General features: G+C 55.0%; 1 protein-coding gene across 1 annotated transcript; it reads right to left on the reverse strand.

The window, feature by feature from the left end:
* Positions 1 to 308: 308 nt before the first annotated feature.
* On the reverse strand, positions 309 to 22,947 carry WNT9B (Wnt family member 9B). The gene is made up of 5 exons (XM_043582642.1): positions 22,871 to 22,947; positions 5,555 to 5,644; positions 4,685 to 4,941; positions 2,397 to 2,662; positions 309 to 1,559 (listed from the first exon to the last, which is right to left on the reverse strand). Exons 1-5 carry the CDS (start codon positions 22,945 to 22,947, stop codon positions 1,086 to 1,088), a joined length of 1,164 nt encoding a protein of 387 aa, XP_043438577.1. The 3' UTR covers positions 309 to 1,085.
* Between the last annotated feature and the right edge of the window lie 1,517 nt (positions 22,948 to 24,464).

Consider the following 24,464-nt stretch of genomic DNA (forward strand, 5'->3'; position numbering starts at 1 on the left):
TAGGGCCTTGGAAGGTAGCACTGGCAGTGTCCACAGGATCAGAGGAAATTAGCAAAGTGACTTCTATTCCTCAGGTAGGAGCCCAAGTGGGGGCCATCAGTAAGTGACGGGGGCTCCCCAGGAGCCAGGCTTAGCGAAGATTTCCCTGCACCTGTAACCCCAGGGCAAAAACCTTAATTAGATGAGTAGCTGCAAGAGCAGAAATGTAACCAGATTCGGGACTCTACTGTGTCACGAACGTCAGCTGCGTTGGGGCCTCACGGCACGGGTGGACCCCAGCCACAGGGGAGCTGATCAAACCGGGCTTAAGGGGAGGCTGAGAAACGGAGCTCCTTGGGTCCCCGCCTCGAACCAGAAGGCTGTCACCCTCTCCTGCGCGGGGACGAAAAGTTCCACACCCAGAAAACGGCGAGGGGTCACTGTCTCTCTGTGCAACCTCAGCGCACTAGCTGGCTCTCCCTAGCAGTCCTGCATTCACTGGCGCTCTTATCCAGCAGGGCCCAGTGGGTGTGAATAACTCAGCTCTCAAGGCAAGAACGACGCCTCAGTGCATATTTGAAAAGCCAAATCAAGTACACCGGGCTCCGGGGCAGGTGTCGGACTTGGCCTCCCTCGGGCCCAGAAAGCCTTCCTTTCTCCAAACAGCCCCTGCCACCTGGCCTTCCCCGCCCCGCCCCCCGCCCCCACCTCTAGCCCAGCAAAGCCACACGCTGACACTGCCTCCCAGCGCCCTGCTGGCCCAGCCTGGCTGGCTCTAGGCCACTCATCCGAGGAATTGAGATAGCGAGGTGGTCCCCCCTCAAAAAACCCTCAGTCCTTCCTCCTTTGGTCTCCCTTATTCCCCCCGCATCCTTTCCTACTCTGCTCTCCTGCTCCAACGGGGTTGGGGACCCTCAGTTCCAGTCCCCCCGCAACCTCTCTTTGCTGGGTGTCGGGGGAGGGGAGGGCTGCCGGGACCAGTGGAGAGGAGTGCGCGCGCGCACCGACTTCGGGGTGCACGCCGCGTGCGCCTGCCTGGGGGGCCTCCACGTGGCCGAGCACCGCGGGGTCCTGGCAGCGCCCCCCTGGCACACCGGGCCGCAGGCCTAATGCTTGCAGGTGTACATGAGCTCCTCCTGCACGCACTGCTGGCACTCCACGTAGCAGCACCACTGCACCTGGCAGTGGCAGGAGAAGGCCACCAGGCGGCTCTGGGTGTCATAGCCCCGCCCGCAGCACAGGCTGCTGCAGCTGGCCTCCCGGGAGCACACCCTGCCCGCCGTGCCGGGCGAGTACTTGCTGGGCCGGCAGAAACTGGGCGAGTCTTCCATATAGACCAGGTCCCCTGGCCGCGGGGCCGGGCCCTTGGTGGGGCTGCCTGGCCGGGCGGGCGCCCACAGCTCCAGGCGGCCCAAGGCCTCGTTGGTGGCACTGGACACCTTGACAGCTGAGTCATAACGCAGTTTTAGCACCTGGCCCGTCTCGCGGAACGGGGCGAGCTGCTTCCAGCAGGTGCGCACGGCACAGGAGCCCGACACACCGTGGCACTTACATGTGGTCCTGAGGCCACTCTTCACTGCCTGCGAGGAGAGAGGGAATGCAGGCGTGGTCAGGGCCATGGCACCGGTGTAGGCCAGTGTAGACCCCGTCGGGGGCGGGGCAGCAGGACGGGCAAGAGATGGAGGGAAGAGGGTGAATGGGACCCAGGCTAGCCCACACGCCACCTTTGTGCAAAGTAGCTCGAGGCCACCCTGCCGCTGGGCCAACGTGCCCGCCTGGCGGAGAGCAATGTGGGCCGGATCTCAGCCCCAGCTCCCTCCCTTGGCCCAGAGTTCTCGTGGAGTGGAAAACCCGCACAACTGAACGCGGCAGCCCTGGTTTACCCCGACTCAGTGATGAGGACACAGAACTCCATTTGCTAGAGAGCTTGAACCCTCGCCTCTCCCAGCCTCTCGTCCCGGTAGGCTTAGACACCTTTTACCCTCCAGTCCTCCCACTACTGTGTGTCCTCTGCTGAGTCCCTCCCCTTCTGTGGGCCTCCTCGATCGTCCCATCTGTAAGGGAGAGGAAGAGGTGATGTTGCAAAAGACATCAAAGTTTTCAAACGACGTTGGCTTCCAGGATGTCCGGGAAGGACAGTCTCTGGCACGGGGACCCCTCTGCAAACAGGTTTCTGCCTCAACACGGCCGCATCCCAAGCCTGGCTCCCACCCGCCGCCCAGCCCGCCGTGCCGTCCAGCACCCTTCCCTACTTCCCGCTACTTGGTACCGGTGCGCTGGTTGAAGGGGTGAGGTTCCTCCTGGGACAGCTCTGTGTGTGCGCTGAGGGGCACGGCAGAGGCAGGCCTGCCGACCCGGCTCCCTGACCCTGCACCCTGGCTGGGGCCGGGCTTCGGGCCTCCCGGCAACGTGCTCACCTTGATGCCCACGTGGGTGTTGTGAGCGTCCGCCCGTGCCCTCAGGTCTTTGCTTCCTCTCTTGGGCCCCAGGAAGTTGCTCAGGAACTTGGTGCTGTACTTGAGGTTGTCGCCGCACACGCCCCACTGCCAGGCCTGCCGGCTCTCCAGGCCCGGAGAATCATCACACGTGCAGCGCTCCATGCGCCCGGCGCTGCAGGCCCGGGCCAGAGTGTGGGTGAGGGCAGCGGAGGACATTGCATACAGGAAGGCCGTCTCCTTGAAACCTGGGCCGGGCACCCGGGGCGGGGGGGGGGGGGGGGGATCCGGGAGGGAGGGGAGAGAGGGGGGTCAGAGGCAGCCCTTTACCCTCTGAGGGCAGAAGAGCTGACGGGGGGGGGGGGGGGGGCGTGTGACGAGCCGGACGAGGGTCATATGGACCTGAGGACGTGGCCCGGGGCACCCTTGTGACACCCGCGCCTGAGACTCGGGCTGCAAGCTGCTGCCCTTTAGACGGAACTTTCAAATTCACTATGGACGTATGCCCGGGCTCCCAGGGCGGCAGACAGGAGCGCCTGACTCTACGGGACACACGAGAAGGCTGAGATGCAAAGAGAAGCGACTCGGCACCTGGTGAGAGGCAGAGCGGGGGCCAAACCGCTGATCTCGACCCGAAGCCCGCGTGTGAGCCAGCTGGACCCATTTCTGAGGCCCCCGGTCCCCTGAAACATGCTCTGTGGGCTCCCTGCGTTTCAGGACGCCTCTGAAATGTCGCTCTCTGCTACCTACCGTGGAGCGGACCTAATGACGGAGTGACCCTGAGTCTCCCGCGTGACTTGTTCCAGACTGACCATCCCATGCCCTTCCGGGACCGTCACTTCTCTCGTGTTCTTGTGGGCCGTGGCGCAAACCTGCCCCCACCCCCGCCTGCTCTCCAGCGCACCTGGGTGCTGGCAGCACCCTTTGGGGAGTAGCAGCAGCTCCATCCCAGGCCCTTCCCCACCACGGACAGCAGCTGGCCTCCCATGTACTATCACTGCCTTATTTCTTTTTTTTTTTTTCCTCAACGTTTATTTTTTTTTTTGGGACAGAGAGAGACAGAGCATGAACGGAGGAGGGGCAGAGAGAGAGGGAGACACAGAATCGGAAACAGACTCCAGGCTCTGAGCCATCAGCCCAGAGCCTGACGCGGGGCTCGAACCCACGGACTGCGAGATCGTGACCTGGCTGAAGTCGGACGCTTAACCGACTGCGCCACCCAGGCGCCCCTGCCTTATTTCTTTTAAGTTTATTTATTTATTTTGAGAGAGAGAGAGAGAGCACAGGTGTGAGCAGGGGAGGGGCAGAGAGAGAGGGAGAGAGAGACGAGAGAGAGAGAATCCCAAGCAGACTCTGCACGGTCAGTGCGGAGCCCATGTGGGGCTCGAACTCACGAACCGCAAGATCACCATCTGAGGTGACGTTGGACACTTAAGACTGAGCCACCTAGCTGCCCCCATCGCTGCCTTTTTGTAAAAGCCCCTTCCTACTTGGTGACAGAGTCACATGATGACCTGTTTCCCCCGTGGGCTGTAAGCTCTCCAAGGGCAGAGGGGGTCTCGTGCAGCTCGGTGCCTCCGGCATCCAGCACCGTGGCTGGCTCGCTGCGAGCCTCACCGGACGCTTAGTGAACGAGGGGTGGGAGGACGCAGCGAGGAGGGAAGAAGGCCGGGTGTGAATGGAAGGGGAGGAGGAAACGGTGGACCAACGGATGCGATGAACAAAGTCACGGGCATGAGTAAGCACCTGAATCCGGCCTGTCTCAGGGTATTCGGTCACCTATTCCCTGCCTTCCACCCTTATATGTTCTTGTACCTTGTTTTGCGTGTGTGTGCATGTGTGTGTGCGCAGGAGGCTGAGGGAGGGGACTGGGGGGCCACGCAGGTCAACTGTGGGGTCCTCCAGGATCCAGGAATGGGCTGGGCCTCCTCTTTCCCTGTATCTCCCCCGCTCCTCCACTCCCCCCAAGCCGAGGGAAAGACGGGGCCTCATTAACTCCCAGGACTCTTCTCACTGGGACTATGCTAGGTTCACACGGGCAGCGTGGCCTGGGCCCAGGGGCCAGGGGAGCAGGAATGGGGGCCTTGTCCCCAGCCCCCCAGCCCCCTCCTCCCTAGCCCCTTTCTCCCCAAGTGCCCTCCTCCTCCCCAGCCCTCCTCCTCTCCAGTCCTCCCCAGCCCCCCTCGTCCCCAGCTGTCCCTTCTCCCCAAGCCTCGTCCTCCCTAGCCCCCCACCCTCCCCCAGCCCCTCCTCCCCAGCACCCCCACTACCTCTCTTGAGCAGGCCTGTCCTCCCCTCCAGACTGCAGTTCCAGCGCTCGTGTCGGAAGTGAAACTGGCACTCGAGCAGGCTGAGGTGAGCAGCGTCCTGCAGGGTCTCGGCCAGGCCGGGCTCCCTCCGGCAGAGCTGTTTCTGTCGGCGGGACAGCTTCAGCAGGTCACACGGCTTCAGGTGGGCCCCGCTCTGTGCTGGGGCCGCAGCGGTGCCCAGCCCTGGGAAGGGTGTCAGGACCTCCCGCCCGGTCAGGCTAGAGAGAGCAAAAGAGGGAGCCAGTGACCCTCAGGGGACATGATGGGGGAAGGGGGGAAGGAAGACATGGGACAAGCAAGAGGAAAGGGACCTCCTAGGGGGCTTCATTTATACCCTGCTGGGAGGCAGGCCAGCCCCATGGGGTATGTGCCCATTTCACAGAGTAGAAAACCCAAGTGCTTGGGGCGCCTGGGTGGCGCAGTCGGTTAAGCGTCCGACTTCAGCCAGGTCACGATCTCGCGGCCCGGGAGTTCGAGCCCCGCGTCGGGCTCTGGGCTGATGGCTCAGAGCCTGGAGCCTGTTTCCGATTCTGTGTCTCCCTCTCTCTCTGCCCCTCCCCCGTTCATGCTCTGTCTCTCTCTGTCCCAAAAATAAATAAATGTTGAAAAAAAAATTTAAAAAAAAAAAAAAAAAAAAAAAAGAAAACCCAAGTGCTTATAACAGGGTCTAGTGCCCAAGTTTTCCAGATGCCAAAGTCTCTGCTCTATGTCCCAACTTGGCCCAATCATAAAAATCATCCGGGTGCTTATTAAAAATACAGATGCCCAGAATCCACGATTGGCAATTCTGACTCTATTGGTCTGGGGCGCAGCCTGGGAATCTGTATTTACCACACATCTTGGGCGGCTTCTATGATCGGGAAAGTTTGGGGAAAAAACTGCATGTAGCGTGACTGCTGCCCGGAGGGTAGAGCCATGTTCCTAAGAGGGGGCAGGCGGACAGGGGTAGATGTTGGGCAAACACTCAGCAGCTTCTCTGAGATCCCTCTCTCCCTTATGTTATATTGCTGCCCATGTAATCCCACGCCGACCTAGCCTGTTTCCATAGTTCCCAGATCTTCAACCATCTGGCCACTCAGTGCCTGATACAAAGGGATCCTTAGGGAATACCTGGATGGATGGAGGAAGGAAGGAAGGAAAGAAGGAGGAAGGAAGGAACAGATGGATGGATAAACTGGCCGACGGCTGGATGAATTTCCATCAGGCCGTCAGCCCCAGTCTTGCCGTTGTACTCTATCTGAAGTTCATGGATTCTGAAGTCAGGCTGCCACTTCTTAGTCGTGTAAACCTTGAAGCCTTGGTTTTCTCCTCTGGGAAGGGCAAAGAGGATCCTTTCTACCTCCTGGGCCCACCACAGTGCCTGGGACACTCTGGTTCACCTTTCTGCCGGTTAGAGTTTCTCAAGATTCCTTCCTCTTGCAAGGTGCTTTATTCTCCAACCTGGGCAGAGTCTTCCCTTTGTCCACATAAGGAAACACAGTTTTATGAGGAGGCAGTGACTAGCCCGAGCCGTACAGCAGATGAGCAGCAAGGCAGGGACTACATTAGAGTTCCTTTTCACTCTCCCCAGAAGCTCTCTGAGACGGTTCTCCTGTTGCCTATCTTGTACCCTGGTGGTCCTCAGCATGGGTAGAATATATACCATTCCAGACCCAGGCTAGAGGAAGCAGCCGCCTTCTGGAACACGCCAGCCTCATGGCCAAGATAATGAGCAAAAATGAAACCAGGTGACGGCTCCTAAAGCTCCTGCTTGGATGTGGCCCTTGTCACTCTTGCTTATACGCCACGGCCAAGGCAAGCCCTGGCCCAGCTGCGTGGTCAGAGAGGCACGTACTGCATGGAACCAAGGGCCCAGCTCTCCTGTTTAGAGCCACCTGACCCAGCCAGGACATCTGGCTGGATGCCACACTGCCCCAGGGAGAGTGTGGGATCTGGCCAGGCCCCAGGTGCCCCCAGAAAGTGCCCGTAGATTCTAAATCCATCAGATGCAGCCAACCCAGTGTGGAGCATATCTCCGAAACCCCTGAGCAGAGACAGATGCTATCAGGCTCCTCCTGGCCCAGCCTGGCCCTAGGCTCCCCTGCTAGACAGGGTGAGGGCAGGGACCCGTTAATCATTAATCTTGGGGCAAATGGGTAAATTTCCGGCCCACTAGGTCTACACCCAAACCCCTCCCTGCAGCCTGGCAGGAAACCCTTAGAGCTTGACCCTTGGCAGGTCCAGATGTCAGCTCTAGCTGAGGAGGCCCCACCCTGACTGGCTTCCAGTGTGAAGGGCGCAAAGGGAGCAGGAGCCATCTAGCCCCTCACAGCAGGTGCTGGTGTGCGGGAGCCATCTAGCCCCTCACCAGCAGGTGCTGGTGTGCGGGAAAGCTGCTCACACTGTTCCTGTGTGTTGGAAATTGGGACCTCCCTTGTAGCAGCTGATTGACAGGTGAGAGAACAAGCAGGGAGTGATGGCAGTTTGGACCCACGGGGCTGCGCATCCTTCAAGGCCTGTCTCAAACGGCATTCTAAGAACAACACTATTATATCATTATAGCTATATGATACCTTATATCTTATCCTGTGTAGTCTATGTTATTATCGCTTTTTGAGTGCTTCTTCTAAGACCTTTAGCTTGCAGACATCTGTTGAGTTGGCTACCCACTGCTTCTTCCCAGCTACATGGATACCATGGGGTCGGCCATTTCATACCATATGACCTTGCTGCTCTGGCCTACTGATTGGACCAATGAGGAATCACATGACCGAAGCTGGGCCAATCAGTCCTTTCTCTGGGAATTAGGAATTGGAATGACGAGCGCATACGGTTGCTTTCTCTCTCTTCCTTTCTTTGGGCAATGGGGCCTGTAACTCAGGAGATAAAAAGAGGAAGCTGGCCCAAAGAGAGAGAAAAAGAAAGAACCAAACACATAGAGGGAAGCAGAAGTGAGAGTAGGAGGGAGAATTTGGGGAGCTTTTCAGCCCTGGCCCCAGAGTCTTCCTACAGGCAGCTGTGTTCTTGCCTTAGATGCTCCTATCTGTAGTACAGTGTCAAGGCCCGGAGTTGGCTGTCCAACTAAGGATGCTGTCACTGATCACGACCTTCTGACAGCTGTGGAGTACCAGCATGGCCTCGCCTGCACTTGTGAGCCAGGCTCAGCAAACACCCTCTCCCCCATCCATAGGCACCTATTTTTTTAAATTTCGTTTAATAGGCCCTGTGATTGATGGCCCCAGAAGTCCAGTATAAAGTCGGTTAATTTTATTAGCAGTAATGACACTTAGTAGCGATTAATGGTCAGGAAAGGCAGCCAACCGCATAGAGGCCTCAGGCCACACTGGGCCCTGGTCTGCCCAGGGCTGCTCTCAGAGAAAGCTCTCTGGCACTGCCTTGGGGACCCCCACAGGACCTAGGAAGACAGCTGGGAGGTCTTCCAGGACCCAGTTTGCCTTTTATTTATTTTCTGTGTCGCAGCTGGGATCCTGTTTCCTTGGACGAGACAGTGCCAGGACATCAAATTTGGAAAACACCGTATTTCCTCCGGTGGTGTTAGTGAGCTATCCTCCACATGCCCTTCCCTTGGCAGCTACCAGGGAAGGCTTCTTCCCGGACCTCAGGAGCATTCCAGGCACTGCAGGCTCCAGTCTGATTCAGGATCTGTGGGCATGATCCCCTCCCCTTGAAGAAGCCGCATTCCCCGGCACCCCAGGCCCAAGAACCCCACCCACCCGCCTCTCTGCAAAAACTTAATTGCCCACACGTCAGTCGGGCCCCATGAGAGTAAGCCGTACACCCGGAAGAGATCAAGTGAGCCTCATCAGTCTTACGAATTCAGACAAAATTTGTTTTCATAAAGATACTGCTCTGCGGTCAGGTCAGATGCCATCAGCCACACAAGTAGTCAGTGTTCTGAGCTGAAGAGCAGGGGCTAAGTTGTGAAGTTGCTAGCTGCTCTTCTGGGCTGTGGGCCAAGAGTTCCTTCAGGCTTCTGCCTGATTCACGTGTTCCTGGGCCCTCTGGGACCACACCATCCCTCCCCCTGCTGTATCTGCTTTAGCCCAGCTGGTGTCCCCCATTCCTGCTTCCAGTCGGGCTCCTCAAGGCTGACTTCCAGCGCCTCTTCTCTTGTCAAGAAAGCAACAACCCCATGTGGCCAACTCCATTCTCCTCCCTTCTTTGCGTCCCGCCTGTGACTCTCTGCTCTCTGTACCTTCAGCCCAAAGCCCTTAGTGTAATAATGAGGCCACAAGCCCCCACCCCTACACAACAAGATGTCCCTGGCTTTGACTCCAGAGCATCCACAGCTACTCCCGGGGCCACCCTGTCTCCACCCAGCGTGGGAAAAGTCAAGGGTGCCCCTGGGGACTTCATCTCACCTGCCCCCCCAACCCCCAGGCCTCCTCTGCTCACCCCGGCCCCTCCTGCCCTGGCCCTCCTTTCACTCTCTAGTGCTCACCCCATCCACAGTTTTGGCTGAAGCTGCCCCATCTGGGATGACCTTGAAGGAAGGAAAAGAAGGTTCTCCCAGGACTTGGAGAAAGTGTCCCAGGAAACTGCTTTCAGTTACCTTCCGCAGGGCCCCAGTCACCACTAAACCCCAGAAAGGAAATGGAGCTCACCCTGGAACGGTCACCCACCACCTGCTGGAGTAGAGGGACCCAAGGATCTCAGGCCCCCAGAGCTGTTCTGGCCTGGGTGGCCTGGTCCCAGTCTGCCCACACTCCCTGGTGACCTTGGGCACATCCACTCTGCCCCTGAGCTCATCCCAACTAACAAATACACACTGACCAGTGGGAGACCATGACCGGCCCAGACTGCTTGGGTTCCAGTCCCACTTCTGTCTCTTACTCATTGTGCCACCTTGGGCGAAGCACTTCGCCTCTCTGTGCCTCATCTATAACATACAGACAACCACAGTACCTCCCTCACAGGGTCGTCAGGAGGATTAAATGAGCTCACTTTTGTACAGCTCTTAGAACAGTGCCCAACGAACACCGGAAGCTCCAGGCAAGTGGCACTCTTGAGCACTCGCTGTGTGCCAGGCGCCAAGCTGGCCGCTGGGACCTGCTCCCGCCCTCGAGGAGCTCACAGTCTAGAAGGAACTTGGTTGCACTCAGGAGTACTCCAGAATTTCCCAAGGCCCCAAGAAGCAGAAGAAGGAGAAGAAGGCTTTGAACCAGCCCAGCTCCCCATGGAACAATCAGTAGCTGCTCAGGGATCAGAACTCTTAGCTCCATCTGGGTGAGAACCTGACCTTGGCCAGTCCTGTCCTGCCTGTAGTAGGAGGCCTGGGGGGTGGGGAGGAGGGAGAGGAAGCTCCCAGGGAGCACCCCTGGCTAGCTGGGGAAGACCTGGCAGCTGTAGTGCATTTCCCATCACTTGGGGGTGCTCCAGGCTCCATTCTTCCACCCCCACCCCCACCCCTGTTTCTGGTTGAGGAGTTTGATGGTTCCAGGATGTGGGTGACTGAGTGGGTGGGTAGTGTAGGACAAAGCTGGCACTTCCCAGGGCACCAGGTAATGCCAGTCTGTCTGGACCCTTCGCTGGAGGGGCCAGGAGCTGTGCCTGGCACCAGGGACCATGCCAACTGTGGGCAGCTGCCTGGGAACCAGGAAAGCTTTGCCCTGCCTGAAGCATTGGCCTTGGCCCTGCAAAACCCCATTAGATGCTCCTGATAACAGGCTTCCGCTGCAGGGCCATTTGCATGGTAAGCGTTCCCTTTGAGCTTTCATCCCAAACATCTCAGCCCACCGCTCCCAGCCCTGACTAAATCCCCCTACACGCGCACACACACACACACACACACACTCCCCACCCCCACCCTGTGCTCTCCACCACCCATCTCTTCCCAGTAGGGGAGGGTTGCTGAGGGCAGGGCCTACCCAAGAAGAGAGGGCATAGGGGCTCTGACAGTCCTTCTGCAGAAGGGGGGGTACCTTCAACACCCAAGCTTCTCTCCCCACTTCCGGTCAAGCTGCGCGAACCCACCCTGAGGACCGAATCTGGTCACCACCTCCCCGCTAAAGCTCATCCCGGGAGCCATGTCTCCCAGCCCAGCCCAGCCCTGGCTCAGACAGAAAAGAGCCTGGCCCAGCTGTGGGCTTTGTCTCTCCAAGAACAGCTCCACTTCCTGTTTTACAGCCGCAGACCCGGCTGCCCACTGAGGGTGGCATCGGGGAGACGTGTGCTCACAGCTAAGTGGGCAGCAAGCAGCCCATTCAGCAAGCGCGCTTTGCATCTCAACAATCTCGGGTATTTAGAGCTTGGCCAGTGCAACATCTGCGGAGGAGATGCTTCCCCCTCCTCCTGACTCTCTCTCCCTCTCCACTCCGGCTCAGGCAGAGCTGGGAAGGGGGAACCTTCATCCCTGGTGTGCATGGGGCAGGTGGCACAGTGGCCGTGGAGGGTCCCCTTGTGCAGAGGACCCCCTCAGGGGCTGAGATTAGGAATGTCTCCCCCAGTTCCCTGCCTGGGTGCAAATGCACACCATTTGAATCGTTGTGGTTTAAGGCTGGAGAAGCCTTTTGAGCTGGCCCAGGTCCAGAGGTTCTGCCCTGAGGACTCCTGGGAGGTATTCCAGAGGCTTCTGGGGGCAGGCAGGAGGGCAAGGGGTTTGCCAAGTGTAGGTCTCTGCTTTGCTCTGTCTGGTGCCCTGGGAGTCCACGTAATATTTATTGTCCAAGGTGACCCACTGGGTTCACGGAGGGACTAGGACTGTGCCCCGGGTCTCCTGATTGTTTCTGTCAAGCCTGGCTGTTTCTGCTTTCAGTTTCCACATAACACTTCAGGGAAGCAAAACTCAGTCACCACCGCAGCAAATGTCTAGGATGAAAGGAACACAAGACAGGTTGCTTTGAAAGGAAGGCAACCTGGCCAGGACTCCTCTGAGCCCCTGGGCAGCTAAAGGGAGGAGAGATGTATGCTCAGTTTCTGTTTGGCTAAAAATCAGAAATAAAGCTTAGAGAAGTGGCCTGCCTATTCATACTAAAGTGTGAGAGTCTGATATAATGCTAGTGCCTGAGAACATACTTTGCTAGATAGAAGGAAGATCAAAGGAGAGGGTCTGGGATCATGAAGAAGCTAAAGAGAAAGGGGAAGCCTGGAGTAAGGAGAGAGAGGGGTAGAGAAAAGGGGTGCTAGAAGCTTTAAGACAGGCTCCCCCGGCTTCTTGGGTTCACAGGCCCAGCCCCGACCCAGGGGAGGAGCAGTTTAGGGAACATGGGACGGAGGCTTTAGGGAAAAGCAAGTAGTCGTTGAGTCTCTCCTTGGGGCGAGCAACACCCCCACCCAGTTCTGCCCACCATGAAACCCTGCCTCCAGGGGTGGGTAACTTCGGCCAAGTTATTGAACCATAGTAAGTTGACCAACTAACCAGTTCGGCAGGCTCTTGAGGGGTCACCCTCTGCCCCACGGACAGGCAGGCAGGCTCAGGCCGGGCTGGGCACCCTGGAAGGGCCAGACCCCTGGGGGAATGCCCTGCGCGTGACCACTGTGTGAGGAGGAGAGTTCCACTGTTCGCAGCCTGCTCCAGGAAGAGGTGTCCGTTTGTCCCCCCACAGGGCCCAGGGATGGTCCACACCCCCATACCTCCCCTCTCAGCTCCAAGGGGAGCAGCAGCCTCCCGACCTGGTGAAGGAGCCACTCCCTAAGTGTGCCCAGGGAACCCCAGAGTGGTCAGGACAGCGCTCGGGATGAAGGTGTAAGGGGCTCCCTCGGGAACAGAGCAGGGACCCCCCGGGGCAGGACCAGAACAACTTCCCACCTTGGACTGTTCTGGACTCAGGGCCAGCCACGGCTGTAGCAGGGGGGTCCCTCCCCTCAGGGTAGCCAGTCTTGGCTACCACCGTCCGCTCCGTGCTGGAATGGCTCCAGGCCCTCCTTCACGCTGTAACCCCTGCCTGGGACGCCTCTCCCAGTCCAAAAGCCCTCCCGGATCCCCTGGACTCTTTTATGGTCACGGCCCTTTTCAACACTTGACTCACAATGCAAGGAATAGGAAAGGTGATCCTAAGGCCCCGTCCAGTACCAGCACGCTCTAATGCTTATCTGCCTCCTCCAGGAAGCCCTCCTTACTTGCCAGCCCCATCTCTCTCTCTCTCTCTCTCTCTCTCTCTCTCTAACCATCCCCTTTCTTTGTCTTCTCTCATTTTTACAAATATAACACCCTTAGTTCTGCATGGTTGACACTTTTTTCTTCCTCCTCAGAGCTGCAGACAGGTCTCTCCAAGTAGGCTGTTAGCCCCTTGGCAGAGGTCCTGGTTTCTCATACCCGGCGGTCCCCCATCCCCAGCTCAGATCCTCTACCCCAAGCCGGTGCTCCTCAGACACCTGAAGGCCGCCTAAATCCCTTAGATGTCCAACCCCAGGTGGGGCGTGTAGCTCCAGGCTGTCCCTCAGCCTGCCCCGCCCCCACTCCCACACCCTTGTCCTCCCTGGGTCTCATTCCAAAGCTGCAGGGGCCACCCCACACCCCAACCTTCCCAAGCTCGGCCCTGCAGGCACTGGGAAGGCGTGGCTCTCAGACTCAGATCACTGACGCGTGCTCTCCCCAGAGCCGGATCTCAGGGCCCCCCAGCCTTGGTCAGTCGGACCCCGAATCCTCTGGCTGCCGGCTCAGCCCCTGAGGAGAGTGGGAAAGCCGGTCTGTTCCCTCTCAACCTCAGTTCCTGGGGACGAGTTGTACCAGGCAGCTGAAGCCTCCCTTTGATACCCAGTGAGGACCAGACAAGAATTGGCCCAAATCTTTCTGATGCATAGGGGTACACGTACCCCAATGTTTATAGCAGCGCTTTTAACAATAGCCCAAGTATGGAAAGAGCCCAAATGTCCATCAACTGATGAATGGATAAAGAAGAGATGGGGGGCGCCTGGGTGGCTCGGTCGGTTGAGTGTCCGACCGGCTCAGGTCATGGTCTCACGGTCTGTGAGTTCGAGCCCTGCATCGGGCTCTGTACTGACAGCTCAGAGCCTGGAGCCTGCTTCGGAGTCTGTGTCTCCCTCTCTCTCTCTCTCTCTGCCGCTCACCTGCTCCTGCTCTCTCTCTCTCTCTTAAGAATAAATAAGACATTAAAAAAATTAAAAAAAAAGAAGATGTGGTTTATATATACAATGGAATACTACTTGGCAATGAGAAAGAATGAAATCCTGCCATTTGCAACAACATGGATGGAACTGGATGGTATAAGTCAGTCAGAGAAAGACAGATATCATATGTTTTCACTCCTATGTGGAACTTGAGAAACTTAACAGAAGACCATGGGGGAAGGGAAGGGGAAAAAGTAGTTTCAAACAGAGAGGGAGGGAGACAAACCATAAGAGACTCTTCAATACAGAGAACAAACTGAGGATCGATGGGGGGCAGGGGGGGACTGCGGGATGGGCTTTGAGGAGGGCACTTGTTGGGATGAGCGCTGGGTATCATATGTAAGCACTGAATCACGGGAATCTACCCCCAAAACCAAGAGCACACTGTATACACTGTATGTTAGCCAACTTGACAATAAATTATATTTCCAAAAAAAAATAATAAATAGAACTCCGCTGGCACAACCTCTAGAGGTGACACGTGCTATAAGTTTACCACAGGTTACAAACCTTTATCCACAATTCCAACTCCAGAAAGCTCAGACGACTACAAACTTTGGTGCAGTTATGGTGAATTCATATGGCAGCGAGTCCTGACCTGAACCAAAATGAGAGTATTCATGGTCTTTATTTATCCCCACATGCAGATGTTTTTCTGCAAAAAAGTAAAGTGTCTGATTATGGGGTCCTGCCCTAGACATGGCATATGCATTATATTGTCTCTCTAATAATTAAAAATTCTTGAATTCTGACATGACCTGGCATTAAAGGGAATGTAACTGTCAAGAAAGCAGACCTTCTCTGCTCTCGCCCTAAAACCAGTCTCTCTAGAATTTCCAGGACTCTGGGGGCACCTGGCTGGCTCAGCGGATAGAGCATGTAACTCTTGGTCTCTGGGTTGTGAGTACAAGCCCCATATTGGGCATAGAGTTTATGGAAGGAAAGAAAAGGAGAAAGAAAGAAAGAAAGAAAGAGCAGAAGGAAATAAGGAAAGAAAGAAAGAAAGAAAGAAAAAGAAAGAAAGAAAGAAAGAAAGGGAGGAAGGAAGGAAGGAAGGAAGGAAGAAAGGAAGGAAGGAAGGAAGAAAATAATTTCCAGGACTCTGAACATGGTGGTTTAAGAATATTCTGGCTCTTTGAGACTCTCCACCGTCCCCCTTGGGTCTTCATCGCTTTCTGCTTTGTTTCTACTTCCTATCCTGACAGAGGCCAGGTCATGACCAAATAGTGTGTGCTCAAGAGAGTCAAGTGTAAGCAGAAGAAAGAGCAAACATGATGGGGCAGAGGAAGGTTCTGGGGGAGAGGAAGGGCTAGCGAAAGGGAGAGGGGCTGCCCATTTGGACATTCACTGAACACCATGAGGCAACGCCAGGAACTGTGGGAGACTCAGCCAAAAACAGGGCCCCCAAGACCCTTGCCTAAAGGGAGCTATGCGTGAGTTGAAGACACAAGCACGTGGAAAAGAAAACGGACAACAAAACGAGAGTTTAAGACACGCAGTGCAAGAGATGCCCAGGGCATATGCCAGGTGAAGGGTATGGGTGATGGAATGGAGGGCCTCAAGGGTCAGAACCACCCAGAGGGAGGCAGACCCCGTCAAGCCCCAGGTCAACACGAGGCAGGGAGGACGAGGTTGGCTCTGGATTCTGACAAGCTAGAATTCCAGTTCTGGTGCCAGGCGACTTTGGGCAAGGCACTTGGCCTCTCCGAGCTTTGTTCCCCACTCACCTATATGAAGATAATTATTCCAGCACCACCTCCTGGGATGTCACAGTGGTTCAATGGGATCGTGCACATAAAATGCTGAGCACAGAAAGGATTCACATTATACAACAATGACGAGGGCAAAGATGAAGGGAGAAAGGAACCGAAGAGGCTCCTTAACTTGGGAGGCTCTAAGACCAGATTGCTCGATTTCTTGAACTCCTCACACATAGACAGCATTTCAGCACTTTTATATATGCTCATTTAACTGTCACAATAACCCTGCAAGGTAAGGATTCGCCCATTTTATAGATGAGAAAACCGAGGTTAGAACAGTTGACTGACTTGCCCTGGGTCACAGTTAATGAATGGTTGGATGGAAGATTGGAATTCAATCTGTGCGACTCCAAGTCCAGTGCTCCTTACGCTGTAGTAGGGCCTTGGGCTGCCTCTCTCCCTGCTTAGGCTGATGCCACGGTGGGGTTCACCTTCACAGCGCCCGGCCCACCTCCTCCCGAGCCCAACTTCGACCTGATCACAGAATCCTAAAGGCACCAGGCTCTCTTCCTTAGGGGGTTCCAGCCCAGGAGTCCCCCTGCCTTGCCTGCCCTCCTGAGCCTTAGAAAATCCATCCCTATCCATGAGGAGGCTGGTTGGACCCCGAGCCCAACGGCACAGCCCAACTTCTGGGGGGGGGGGGGGGCGGGTTGGGAGGGGTTACAGCTTAGCCAGGGAGAAGCCGGCCTAAATTCCTTCCCCAAACACAACGATTCTTATCAGTGATGTTTGCCTTCCAATCCAACACCCCAAAGCACTAAAATTTCTTCTACCTTTTCTTCCTTCCAACCCTGTTTTCCTCAGGACCCAATCAACTTCTAAAAATGTTTTCAAATGAAAACAATACCATCCAAATATATAAAACACGTAGGAATACATCTTTTTAAATCATTTGCAAGACCTGCGTACTGAAAATTGCAAAATATTGCTGCAATACAATTTAAAAGCCCCGATAAAGAGATACGCCTGTTTATAAATCAGCAAATTCAATATTGTTAGAAGATCAATTCTTTCTATAAATTGATTTATAGGTTCAGGGCAATCCCAGACAAAATCCCAGCGGGCTTTCCTATAGATATTGACAAGCTGATTCCAAAATTTATGTGGAGGGGCGCCTGGGTCGCTCAGTCAGTTAGTTAAGCATCTGACTCTTGATTTCGGCTCGGTCATGATCTCACAGTTTGTGGGTTTGAGCCCTGTGTCAGGCTCTGTGCTGATGATGCGGAGCCTGCTTGGGATTCTTTCTCTCCCCCTCTCTCTGCCCTTCCCCCACTCAAGCTTGCACTCTCTCTCAAAATAAATAAACTTAAAAAGTGTATTCAAAATTTGTGTGGAAATGCAAAGGACCGAGAATAGCCAAAACAATTTTAAAAAGAGAGAACTTGGCTTCAACACCTACTACATAGCTACTATAATCAAGACTATATGGTATTGGCATAAGGATAAATATATAAATTAATGGAATGGAATAGAGAGCCCAGAAATAGGACCTCATATATTGAATCAATTAATATGTACCAAAAAGTGACAACAGAGGTGGCTCAGTTGGTTAAGCTTCTGACTTTGGCTCAGGTCATGATCTCACAGTTCATGAGTTTGAGTCCCTCATCAGGTGAGCTTGGGCCCCACTTCAGGTGACCCCCATTTCTCTATCTCTCCCTCTCTGTCTCTGTCTCTCTCTGCCCCTTGCTCACTTGTGCCCCCCCCCAAAAAAAGGAAAAAAGAAAAAAACAATAGACCTAAGTGTTAAGAGCTTAAACTATGAAGTTTCTAGAAGAAAATATAAGAGGAAACGTTTACAGCCTCTGAGTAGACAGACATCTCGTGGATAGGACACGAAAAAAGCACAAAGCACATAAGAAGACGAAAATTGTACTTCCTCAAAATTAAGAACTTATATTCTTCCTAAGAAAATAAAAAGGCAGGGGCGCCTGGGTGGCTCAGTGGGTTGAGCCTCCGACTTCGGCTCAGGTCATGATCTCACGGTCCGTGAGTTCAAGCCCCGCGTCGGGCTCTGTGCTGACAGCTCGGAGCCTGGAGCCTGCTTCAGATTCTGGGTCTCCCTCTCTCTGACCCTCCCCCATTCATGCTCTGTCTCTGTCTCAAAAATAAATAAACATTATAAAATATATTAAAAAAAGAAAAGAAAAGAAAAGAAAAAGGCAAGCCACAGATAGGGATGAAATATTGCCGATACTTTCTGACCAAGGACCTGTATCCAAAATATACAAAGAACTCTTACAAATCAATAATAAAAAGACAAATTACCCAATGAAAAAGATAGCCAAATGATTACCATGTACATGAAAAAATGTACAATACACCATTCATCAGTGGGAAAATGCAAATTAAGACCACAATGTGATAGCAGTAAGTACCTATCCACTAAAAGGGCCAAAATTAAGATGGACAGGGAGGCGCCTGGGTGGTTCAGTCTGTTAAGCGTCCAACTCTTGGTTTCGGCTCCGGTCAGGGTCTCGCGGTTTGTGAGTTCGAGCCCCATGTCGGGCTCTGCGTTGACAGTTCAGAGCCTGCTTGGGATTCTCTCTCCCCTTCTCTCTCTGCCCTTCCCCACCTCAAACTAAGTAAATAAACATTTAAAAAAATTTTTTTTAAAGATGAACAATAGCTGACAAGAGTATGGAGTAATCGGAACTCTCATACATTACTGTGTGAAACAGTATCGTCACTTTGGAATACTATTTGGCTGTTTCTTATAAAGTTAAACACAGGCATACCATACGACCCAACAATCAGGCCCTAGGTATTTATCCAAGAGAAATAAAAACATACACCCGCATACTTACATGTACACAAACGCTTACAGCATTTGGAATAGCCCCAAGCTGGAAACAATACCAATGTCTCTCAGCTGGTAAATGGATAAACAAATTATAGTATATCCATACAGTGGAATACTACTCAGTGATTAAAAAAGGGGGGGGGATGTCCTACTGATATGCCTAACATGGGTGAATCTCAAAAACATTATTGTAAGCAAAAGAATTCAGACACAAAAGCTATACCCCGTATGATTCCACTTGGATGAACTTCAACGGGCAAAACGAATCTATAAGGACAAGAAGCAGAGAAGTGATGGTCTGAGGCTGGTGGGGGAGGGTTGATTGCGAAGGAGCCTAGGGATCCTTTGGGCTGATGGAAACGTTCCATTTAGTAGTTGTGGGGGTGGGCACACGGGGTATACATCTGTTAGAACCCAAACTGTGCACTTAGGTTGCTTGCATTTTACTGTATGTAATGTTGATTGGGGGGGGGGGGTTAAGTTTGTGTCTTGCCTCTTAACAATGATGACACCTCTACAACCCAAGAAGATGGTTAGAGGGCCAGCCACCACCCAAAGTGAGCCTGTACAGGCACCCAATCAGGCCCTTTCATTCATCGTCTCAATTAAGCCTTGCATCAGTCTTTAAGGTAGGTATTGTATCACCCATAGCTCAGCAAGGTTAAGACATTCACCCAGAGTCATACAGCTAGCAAGACAGGAGACTGGGATTTAAACTCAGGTCTAGCTGATTCCAAAGCCTGTGCTTTCATAAACTTCTCTGTATCATCCCTAGAGAGGAAAGAAACCCAAGTAATGCAGGGATCACACATTTTAAAAGCACCCCCAAAGTCAACCAGGATTTGAAAAGGTGTATCCACAGGAAGTACTTCTCCTTACAAAGCCACTTTTCACATGATACAGTACATGTTCACTTATAAAACACCACACAAGTTAATATTTGCAGAATTTCCAAGCCATCCAAGCCGACATAGAAGCTCTTGAGTCATCCTAGACTTCCAGGCCAGGTTCAGCCCATTAGAGTTAGGGAACCACACGGCGCCTGGGTGGCTCAGTAGGTTAAGCATCCGACTTCAGCTCAGGTCATGATCTCACGGTCCGTGAGCTCGAGCCCCACGTAGGGCTCTGTGCTGACAGCTCAGAGCCTGGAGCCTGCTTCCGATTCTGTGTCCCCCCCCTCTCTCTCTGCCCCTCCCCTGCTCGTGCTCTGCCTCTGTCTCTCAAAATTAAATAAACGTTAAAAAAATTTTAAAGAATTAGGAAATCTAGGACCTCCAGGTGCCATAGACCTTGGAGGCAGTGACCTAAGTGACCAAGCAGGGGAGGGGGCTGCCCTCCACCCCTTACCCCCTCCAGCTCCTTGTGTCTGCCATTCCCCTGGGTGGTCACACAGTATTAGCTCTGGAGACTCTTGCTTGGAGGGCAAAGAGCCCAGACTGGAGGCAGAACCTGGTGTCTATCCTGCCTCTATCCTGCTGCGTGACATAGGGTGAATCACTAAACTTTTCTGGCCCTCGGTTTCCTTTAGGGAACTATTTACAGCATCCTGTGTACCTTTAGAATGGCTCTGGGAATCAGATGAGAGAGAGAGAGGCCGTATGAGAAAGCGATTTATAAACTGAAACACTAGTTATTAGGGCATTATCAGCATGACCACAATTCAGCTCTGGGTTCATACAAAAGCCCCAGAAGCAATTCCTGGCTTACTGTGGTTTGGGGGATGATGGCTGCCTCATTCGAAAAATGGAAAGAATAATACATGACCTGTTTGAAACAGGGAGTTGGACCCCAGATGCTTCTGGGACACTTTCAACTCTTAAATCTACGATTCTATGATTTCAAAGACCCCAAGAAGATTGGCCTCACCTGCCCTCCTGATGTTTGAATTTTCTTTTTCTTTTTCTTTTTTTAATGTTTATTTATTTTGAGAGAGAGATAGAGAGAGCAAGCTGGGGTGGGGCAGAGAGAGAGGGAAACAGAGAATCCCAAACAGGCTCTGTGCTGTCAGTGCAGAGCCCGACATGGGGCTCGCACTCACAAACCATGAGATCATGACCTGAGCTGAAATCGAGAGTCGGCCGCTTAACCAACTAACCTACCCAGGCGCCCCTGAATTTCCTTTTATCAAATGCCCAAACACTTCATCTTATAATCAGAAATGAGATTTCAAATGCAAATGACCTGGAGAAAGGAGAAGCGGATTGCCTCTCATTCTCACTATGGTGTGGATGACTGATACCAGATTCCTTCCAGAGAGCAAATTCTGATGGGAAGCTGGAAAATCTGGCCTGACTGAGTCACACTAGGGCTTCCTCAGTGGGAACTCAGGCTGAATCCTGTCCAGTCTCGGAGACTAAACACATAATAGGGCAAAGCCTCAGTTTTAGCTTATTCTCTATTTGTCCAGTTCCCCACACTGGGGTGGTGGGAGCTTGAGTCTATTTGGTCAGCTTTGCCTAGTTGGGTTCATGACCTGGAAGAAATGGCTCCAATACTCACATGATCCCTCTCAACCCTAACCCAGGCCTAATCAACCATCCCCTCCCACCCCGATTTCCAAGGCGCCCCCCCCCCCCCCCCCCCCCCCGCTCACAAGTCTCAAATTCTACCCCTGTGCACTGCTACAAACTCCTTTCCCTTTCAAACCACACCAGCCAGGCTGGTCCAGGTCTCCTGGAGTCCCTCTCCTCTCACCCCATCTGGCCCTCGCCCCATCTCCGACCCCCAAACCCAGACAAACAATTGTGGAAATGAGCTGGGGTCCAAGAGGATGCAGGGACATTCGTCCTCCTGTTCTCCATCCCGGCTCAGAAACCCCTGTCAGGGCCGGGATATCAAGAGACTATGCCCAATCTCTATACTAATAATAATTGCTGGCATTAGTTGAGCATTTACTATGTGCCAGATGCTGTCCTAGGTGCTTTACATGTACTAATGCACAGAATGCTCATACAAAATAGGCACTCTTCTCCTCAGTTTACGGATGAGAAACCGAAACACAGAGAGGTTAAGTGACTTGGCCAAGAGCACACAGCCAGCAAGTAGCAGGATTATATCCTGCCTGCTGAGGCAACAACTGTGCCTTCAAGCCTGAAGTCATTGGCATACAGGTTGGTACACTGTTCTCAGTGCGGAAATAGAGCTCAGTTCTATCCAGTTCAGCCCCTTCTTTGTACAAATGAGGTCACTGAGGCCCAGAGACTGGTCTTCCCAGGTCACCAGCAAGCTGAGCTCAGACCTAGGGTCTGGGCTGACCTGCCTACCCCCACCCATTATATTTCAGGAGAGGCCCCTGCTCACAGCCAAGGCACGTTTTAACCAGGGGTCATGACCCGGAAATTAGCCCACAGCCCTTAGATGGGCCTGTGCAGGGACTTCTCAGATCCTTACTCGCCCTCTCTGGCAGGTCCTTAAGAACAGTCTGGCAGGTCACTGGCTTGGTGTTTCATTGCCTTCGCTTTAGTCGGACTATAAACCTCACCCTGATTTGGAGTGAAGATCACAAAAAGTGACAAGATTAAAGTCACAGACCGTACACATTTGGAGCGAGCTGTGGGTGGAGGTCAGGGAAGCGCTTTGGCAGCCACGACCCCACCTCCCACCCAGGTCCCTGGGTCAGAGAAGGAGGGTCAGAGAGAAGGGACAATTGCCCTGTAACTCGCACTGCATTCAGCCGCCGCTCCCGCGGCTCTCTCCCCAGGTGTCTCCCCAACTCTGATCCTCCTTTTCCAATCACGTACACCTCCTCCCTTCTGACGCTTGGTCGTTCTCCCCGGAATTCACCCGACGCCGGGGCTGAGATTTGCTTGGGCTTCCCTAGCGGAAGGTTCCCTCCTGCATCTCCAGCTGACACTCCCCGGGGTCCGCAGGTCCGCGTTCCCCGCCCCCCCCCCCCCCCGGGATCCGCGCGATCCCCTCCCCTGGCCGGGGTAACACCCCACCCCGCCCAGCCACGCAGCCCGCAGGGTCTCCATTCTGCAGGGGGAAGGGCAGAGAGAGGGTGGAGAGAGAGCCCGAGGCGAGGACTGTGGCTGGACGGAGACCAGGTTACAAGCAGACAGGGCACAGAGTGAGGATCCAGGGAGGGCATCGGAGCGCGCGGGAGGGACGCCTGGACCCGCAGGGACTGGGTGCGCGGGACAGATGGGGCCGGGGTCCGAAACCTGTGCAGAGTCCGGGAGCTCGGGCGGGGGTCCGAGACCGCGCGCAGCGGGCGGGATGTGGTCTCGGACAGGGCGGGGTGGGAAGAGCGGCGGCGAAGAGGACGGAGAGTGGGACACCAGAAGGTGCGATCGGGGCCTGAGCGGGGAAGGGGCGGGGGGAAGCCAGAGACCGAGCTCGGGGCGCGAATTCCGACAGCCGGCCGGGACCGGGGCCCGCCGGGGGCTAAGGTCTGAGTTCGAGGTTCCCACCGCGGCCGGGACCAGCGGGAGGCAAAAGTTGGCCCCGCTCTAGCCGGAGGAGGGGGAGGCCGGCGGGCCGGGGACGCGGGCCAGGGGCGCGGCGGGCACTGACCCGAAGTAGGCGGCGGCGGCGGCGGGCAGCGCCAGCAGGCAGAGCGCGGCCAGGGCCAGCGCGGGCGGGGGGCGCATGGTGCCGGCGGCGCGGCGCCCTGTCGCATCTCCTCGCGCCGCTCAGCGCTCGCAGCGCCGCCACCAGCCGCCCGTGGGGCTTTAAACCCGGGCGGGGCGGAGCGGGGGTGGGGGAGGGAGCGACGCTGGAGGCCCCCCCCCGGGCGGTGAGCCCCCCGCCCCATTGGCCCCGCCGGCCTCGCCCCGCCCCCGTCGCGGGTGGGGCCGCCGCCCGGGGCCCGCCCCCGCCCCGCCCCGCCCCCATCCTCCCTTCCCACCCGCCCCAGGTGAGAGCTCACCTGTCGCCGCGCCCGCCGCGGAACGTGAAAGCCCCCCGGGCGTGGAGAGGCGGGGATGGGGGGACGCGGCGGAGACCGGGGAGTCTCTGCATCTCCCCGCGGGGTGGAGGGAAGCGCAAGAGTCTCTCCCCCGAGGTACGGGAGTGGGGGTCCCCTGAAGAAGGGCGGCTCCTGGAATCTGCGGAGAAGCCTTTGGTGTCCGCTGTCCTGCGCGCCGGGTGTGGGTCTCTCTGCCCGGCCCCGGGACTTTGAGGGGCAGGGCCGCCCTCCCGAAACGGGAGATCCACGTCTAATGGCTGGGGGAATCCCTGCTGTCTGGAAAAGGGAATCCTGGAGGGGCGTCTCTGGGGGGGGGGGGTGGTCTCTTAGGGCAGGGGTGGGGGGGAAGGATCCCTCTTTCTAAAAGGGAGACTGTGTCAAGGGCAAGGTGCACAGCGCGGGCCTCAGTGGGCGTCTGACAAAGTGCTGCTGTTCACTGGACAAAAATCCAGATCCTCTGGATCGTGGGGCAGGAAAAGCATGGGTGGGAATGGGAGGGCCGGGGAGGAACCTGCTTTCCAAAGTATATGGCTGCCAGAACCTCCGTCAAACAGGATAAGAATCTCCATTATTGGGCCACAAAGCTCTGTCTTGCTTATCCTTTCTGAAAGTTTAACCCCAGTTCCTCCAGCGAAGGTGCCGTGATCGAAGCAGCAGGTGACACGTCATGAGAGAGACGTACTACCAATGACCCAAGCAAGATTTAAAATGCTTTTGAGGGTCTTGAACGCTGGGTCAAGTCAAGCAAAACAAAATATAACTTGCACCCAATGTCAAGATCTGCACGCAAAGTTTCCCAAACCTCAGCCACGCGTGTAGAACATCAGGTGACAGTGACCTTGGCTTTGCCGTGGACACCGGTGTCATGGGGGCCTGGGAGACTGGTGGGGAGACGGCAGCTTCTACGTCAGGCAGGATTCTCAGAGGAAGCCCCTGCCACAGTGAGCCTCTCTGAGCTCAGTTTCCCTGCATACTGACTGGAGGGATTAGACGATCGATGATCTTCAACAACTCGGTCAGCCCTCTCAGTTGGCATGGTTCTGTTTATTGAGGTGCACAGCCCAGTGTGCTGACTGGAGACCTAGAGTCAAATCATGTAAATCGCAAACCCTGGATATGAAATGGAGATGATGATGAATATCTCACAGGACTTTTGTGCAGAGAAGTATGATGCCAAAGGCCTCCCAGGGGCTAGTGGGT

Source organism: Prionailurus bengalensis, chromosome E1, assembly GCF_016509475.1.
Source record: "Prionailurus bengalensis isolate Pbe53 chromosome E1, Fcat_Pben_1.1_paternal_pri, whole genome shotgun sequence".
Classification (NCBI taxonomy): Eukaryota; Metazoa; Chordata; class Mammalia; order Carnivora; family Felidae; genus Prionailurus; species Prionailurus bengalensis.

Coding starts and splice junctions, on each gene's coding strand:
- WNT9B (XM_043582642.1), bottom strand. CDS start 22,947: ATGCGCCCCCCGCCCGCGCTGGCCCTGGCCGCGCTCTGCCTGCTGGCG. Junction 4,942..5,554: donor GAAGCCGCCCAAGATGTGTG/GTAAATACAGAT, acceptor TGCTCTCTCTAG/CCTGACCGGGCGGGAGGTCC. Junction 2,663..4,684: donor GACAGGCCTGCTCAAGAGAG/GTAGTGGGGGTG, acceptor TGCCCGGCCCAG/GTTTCAAGGAGACGGCCTTC.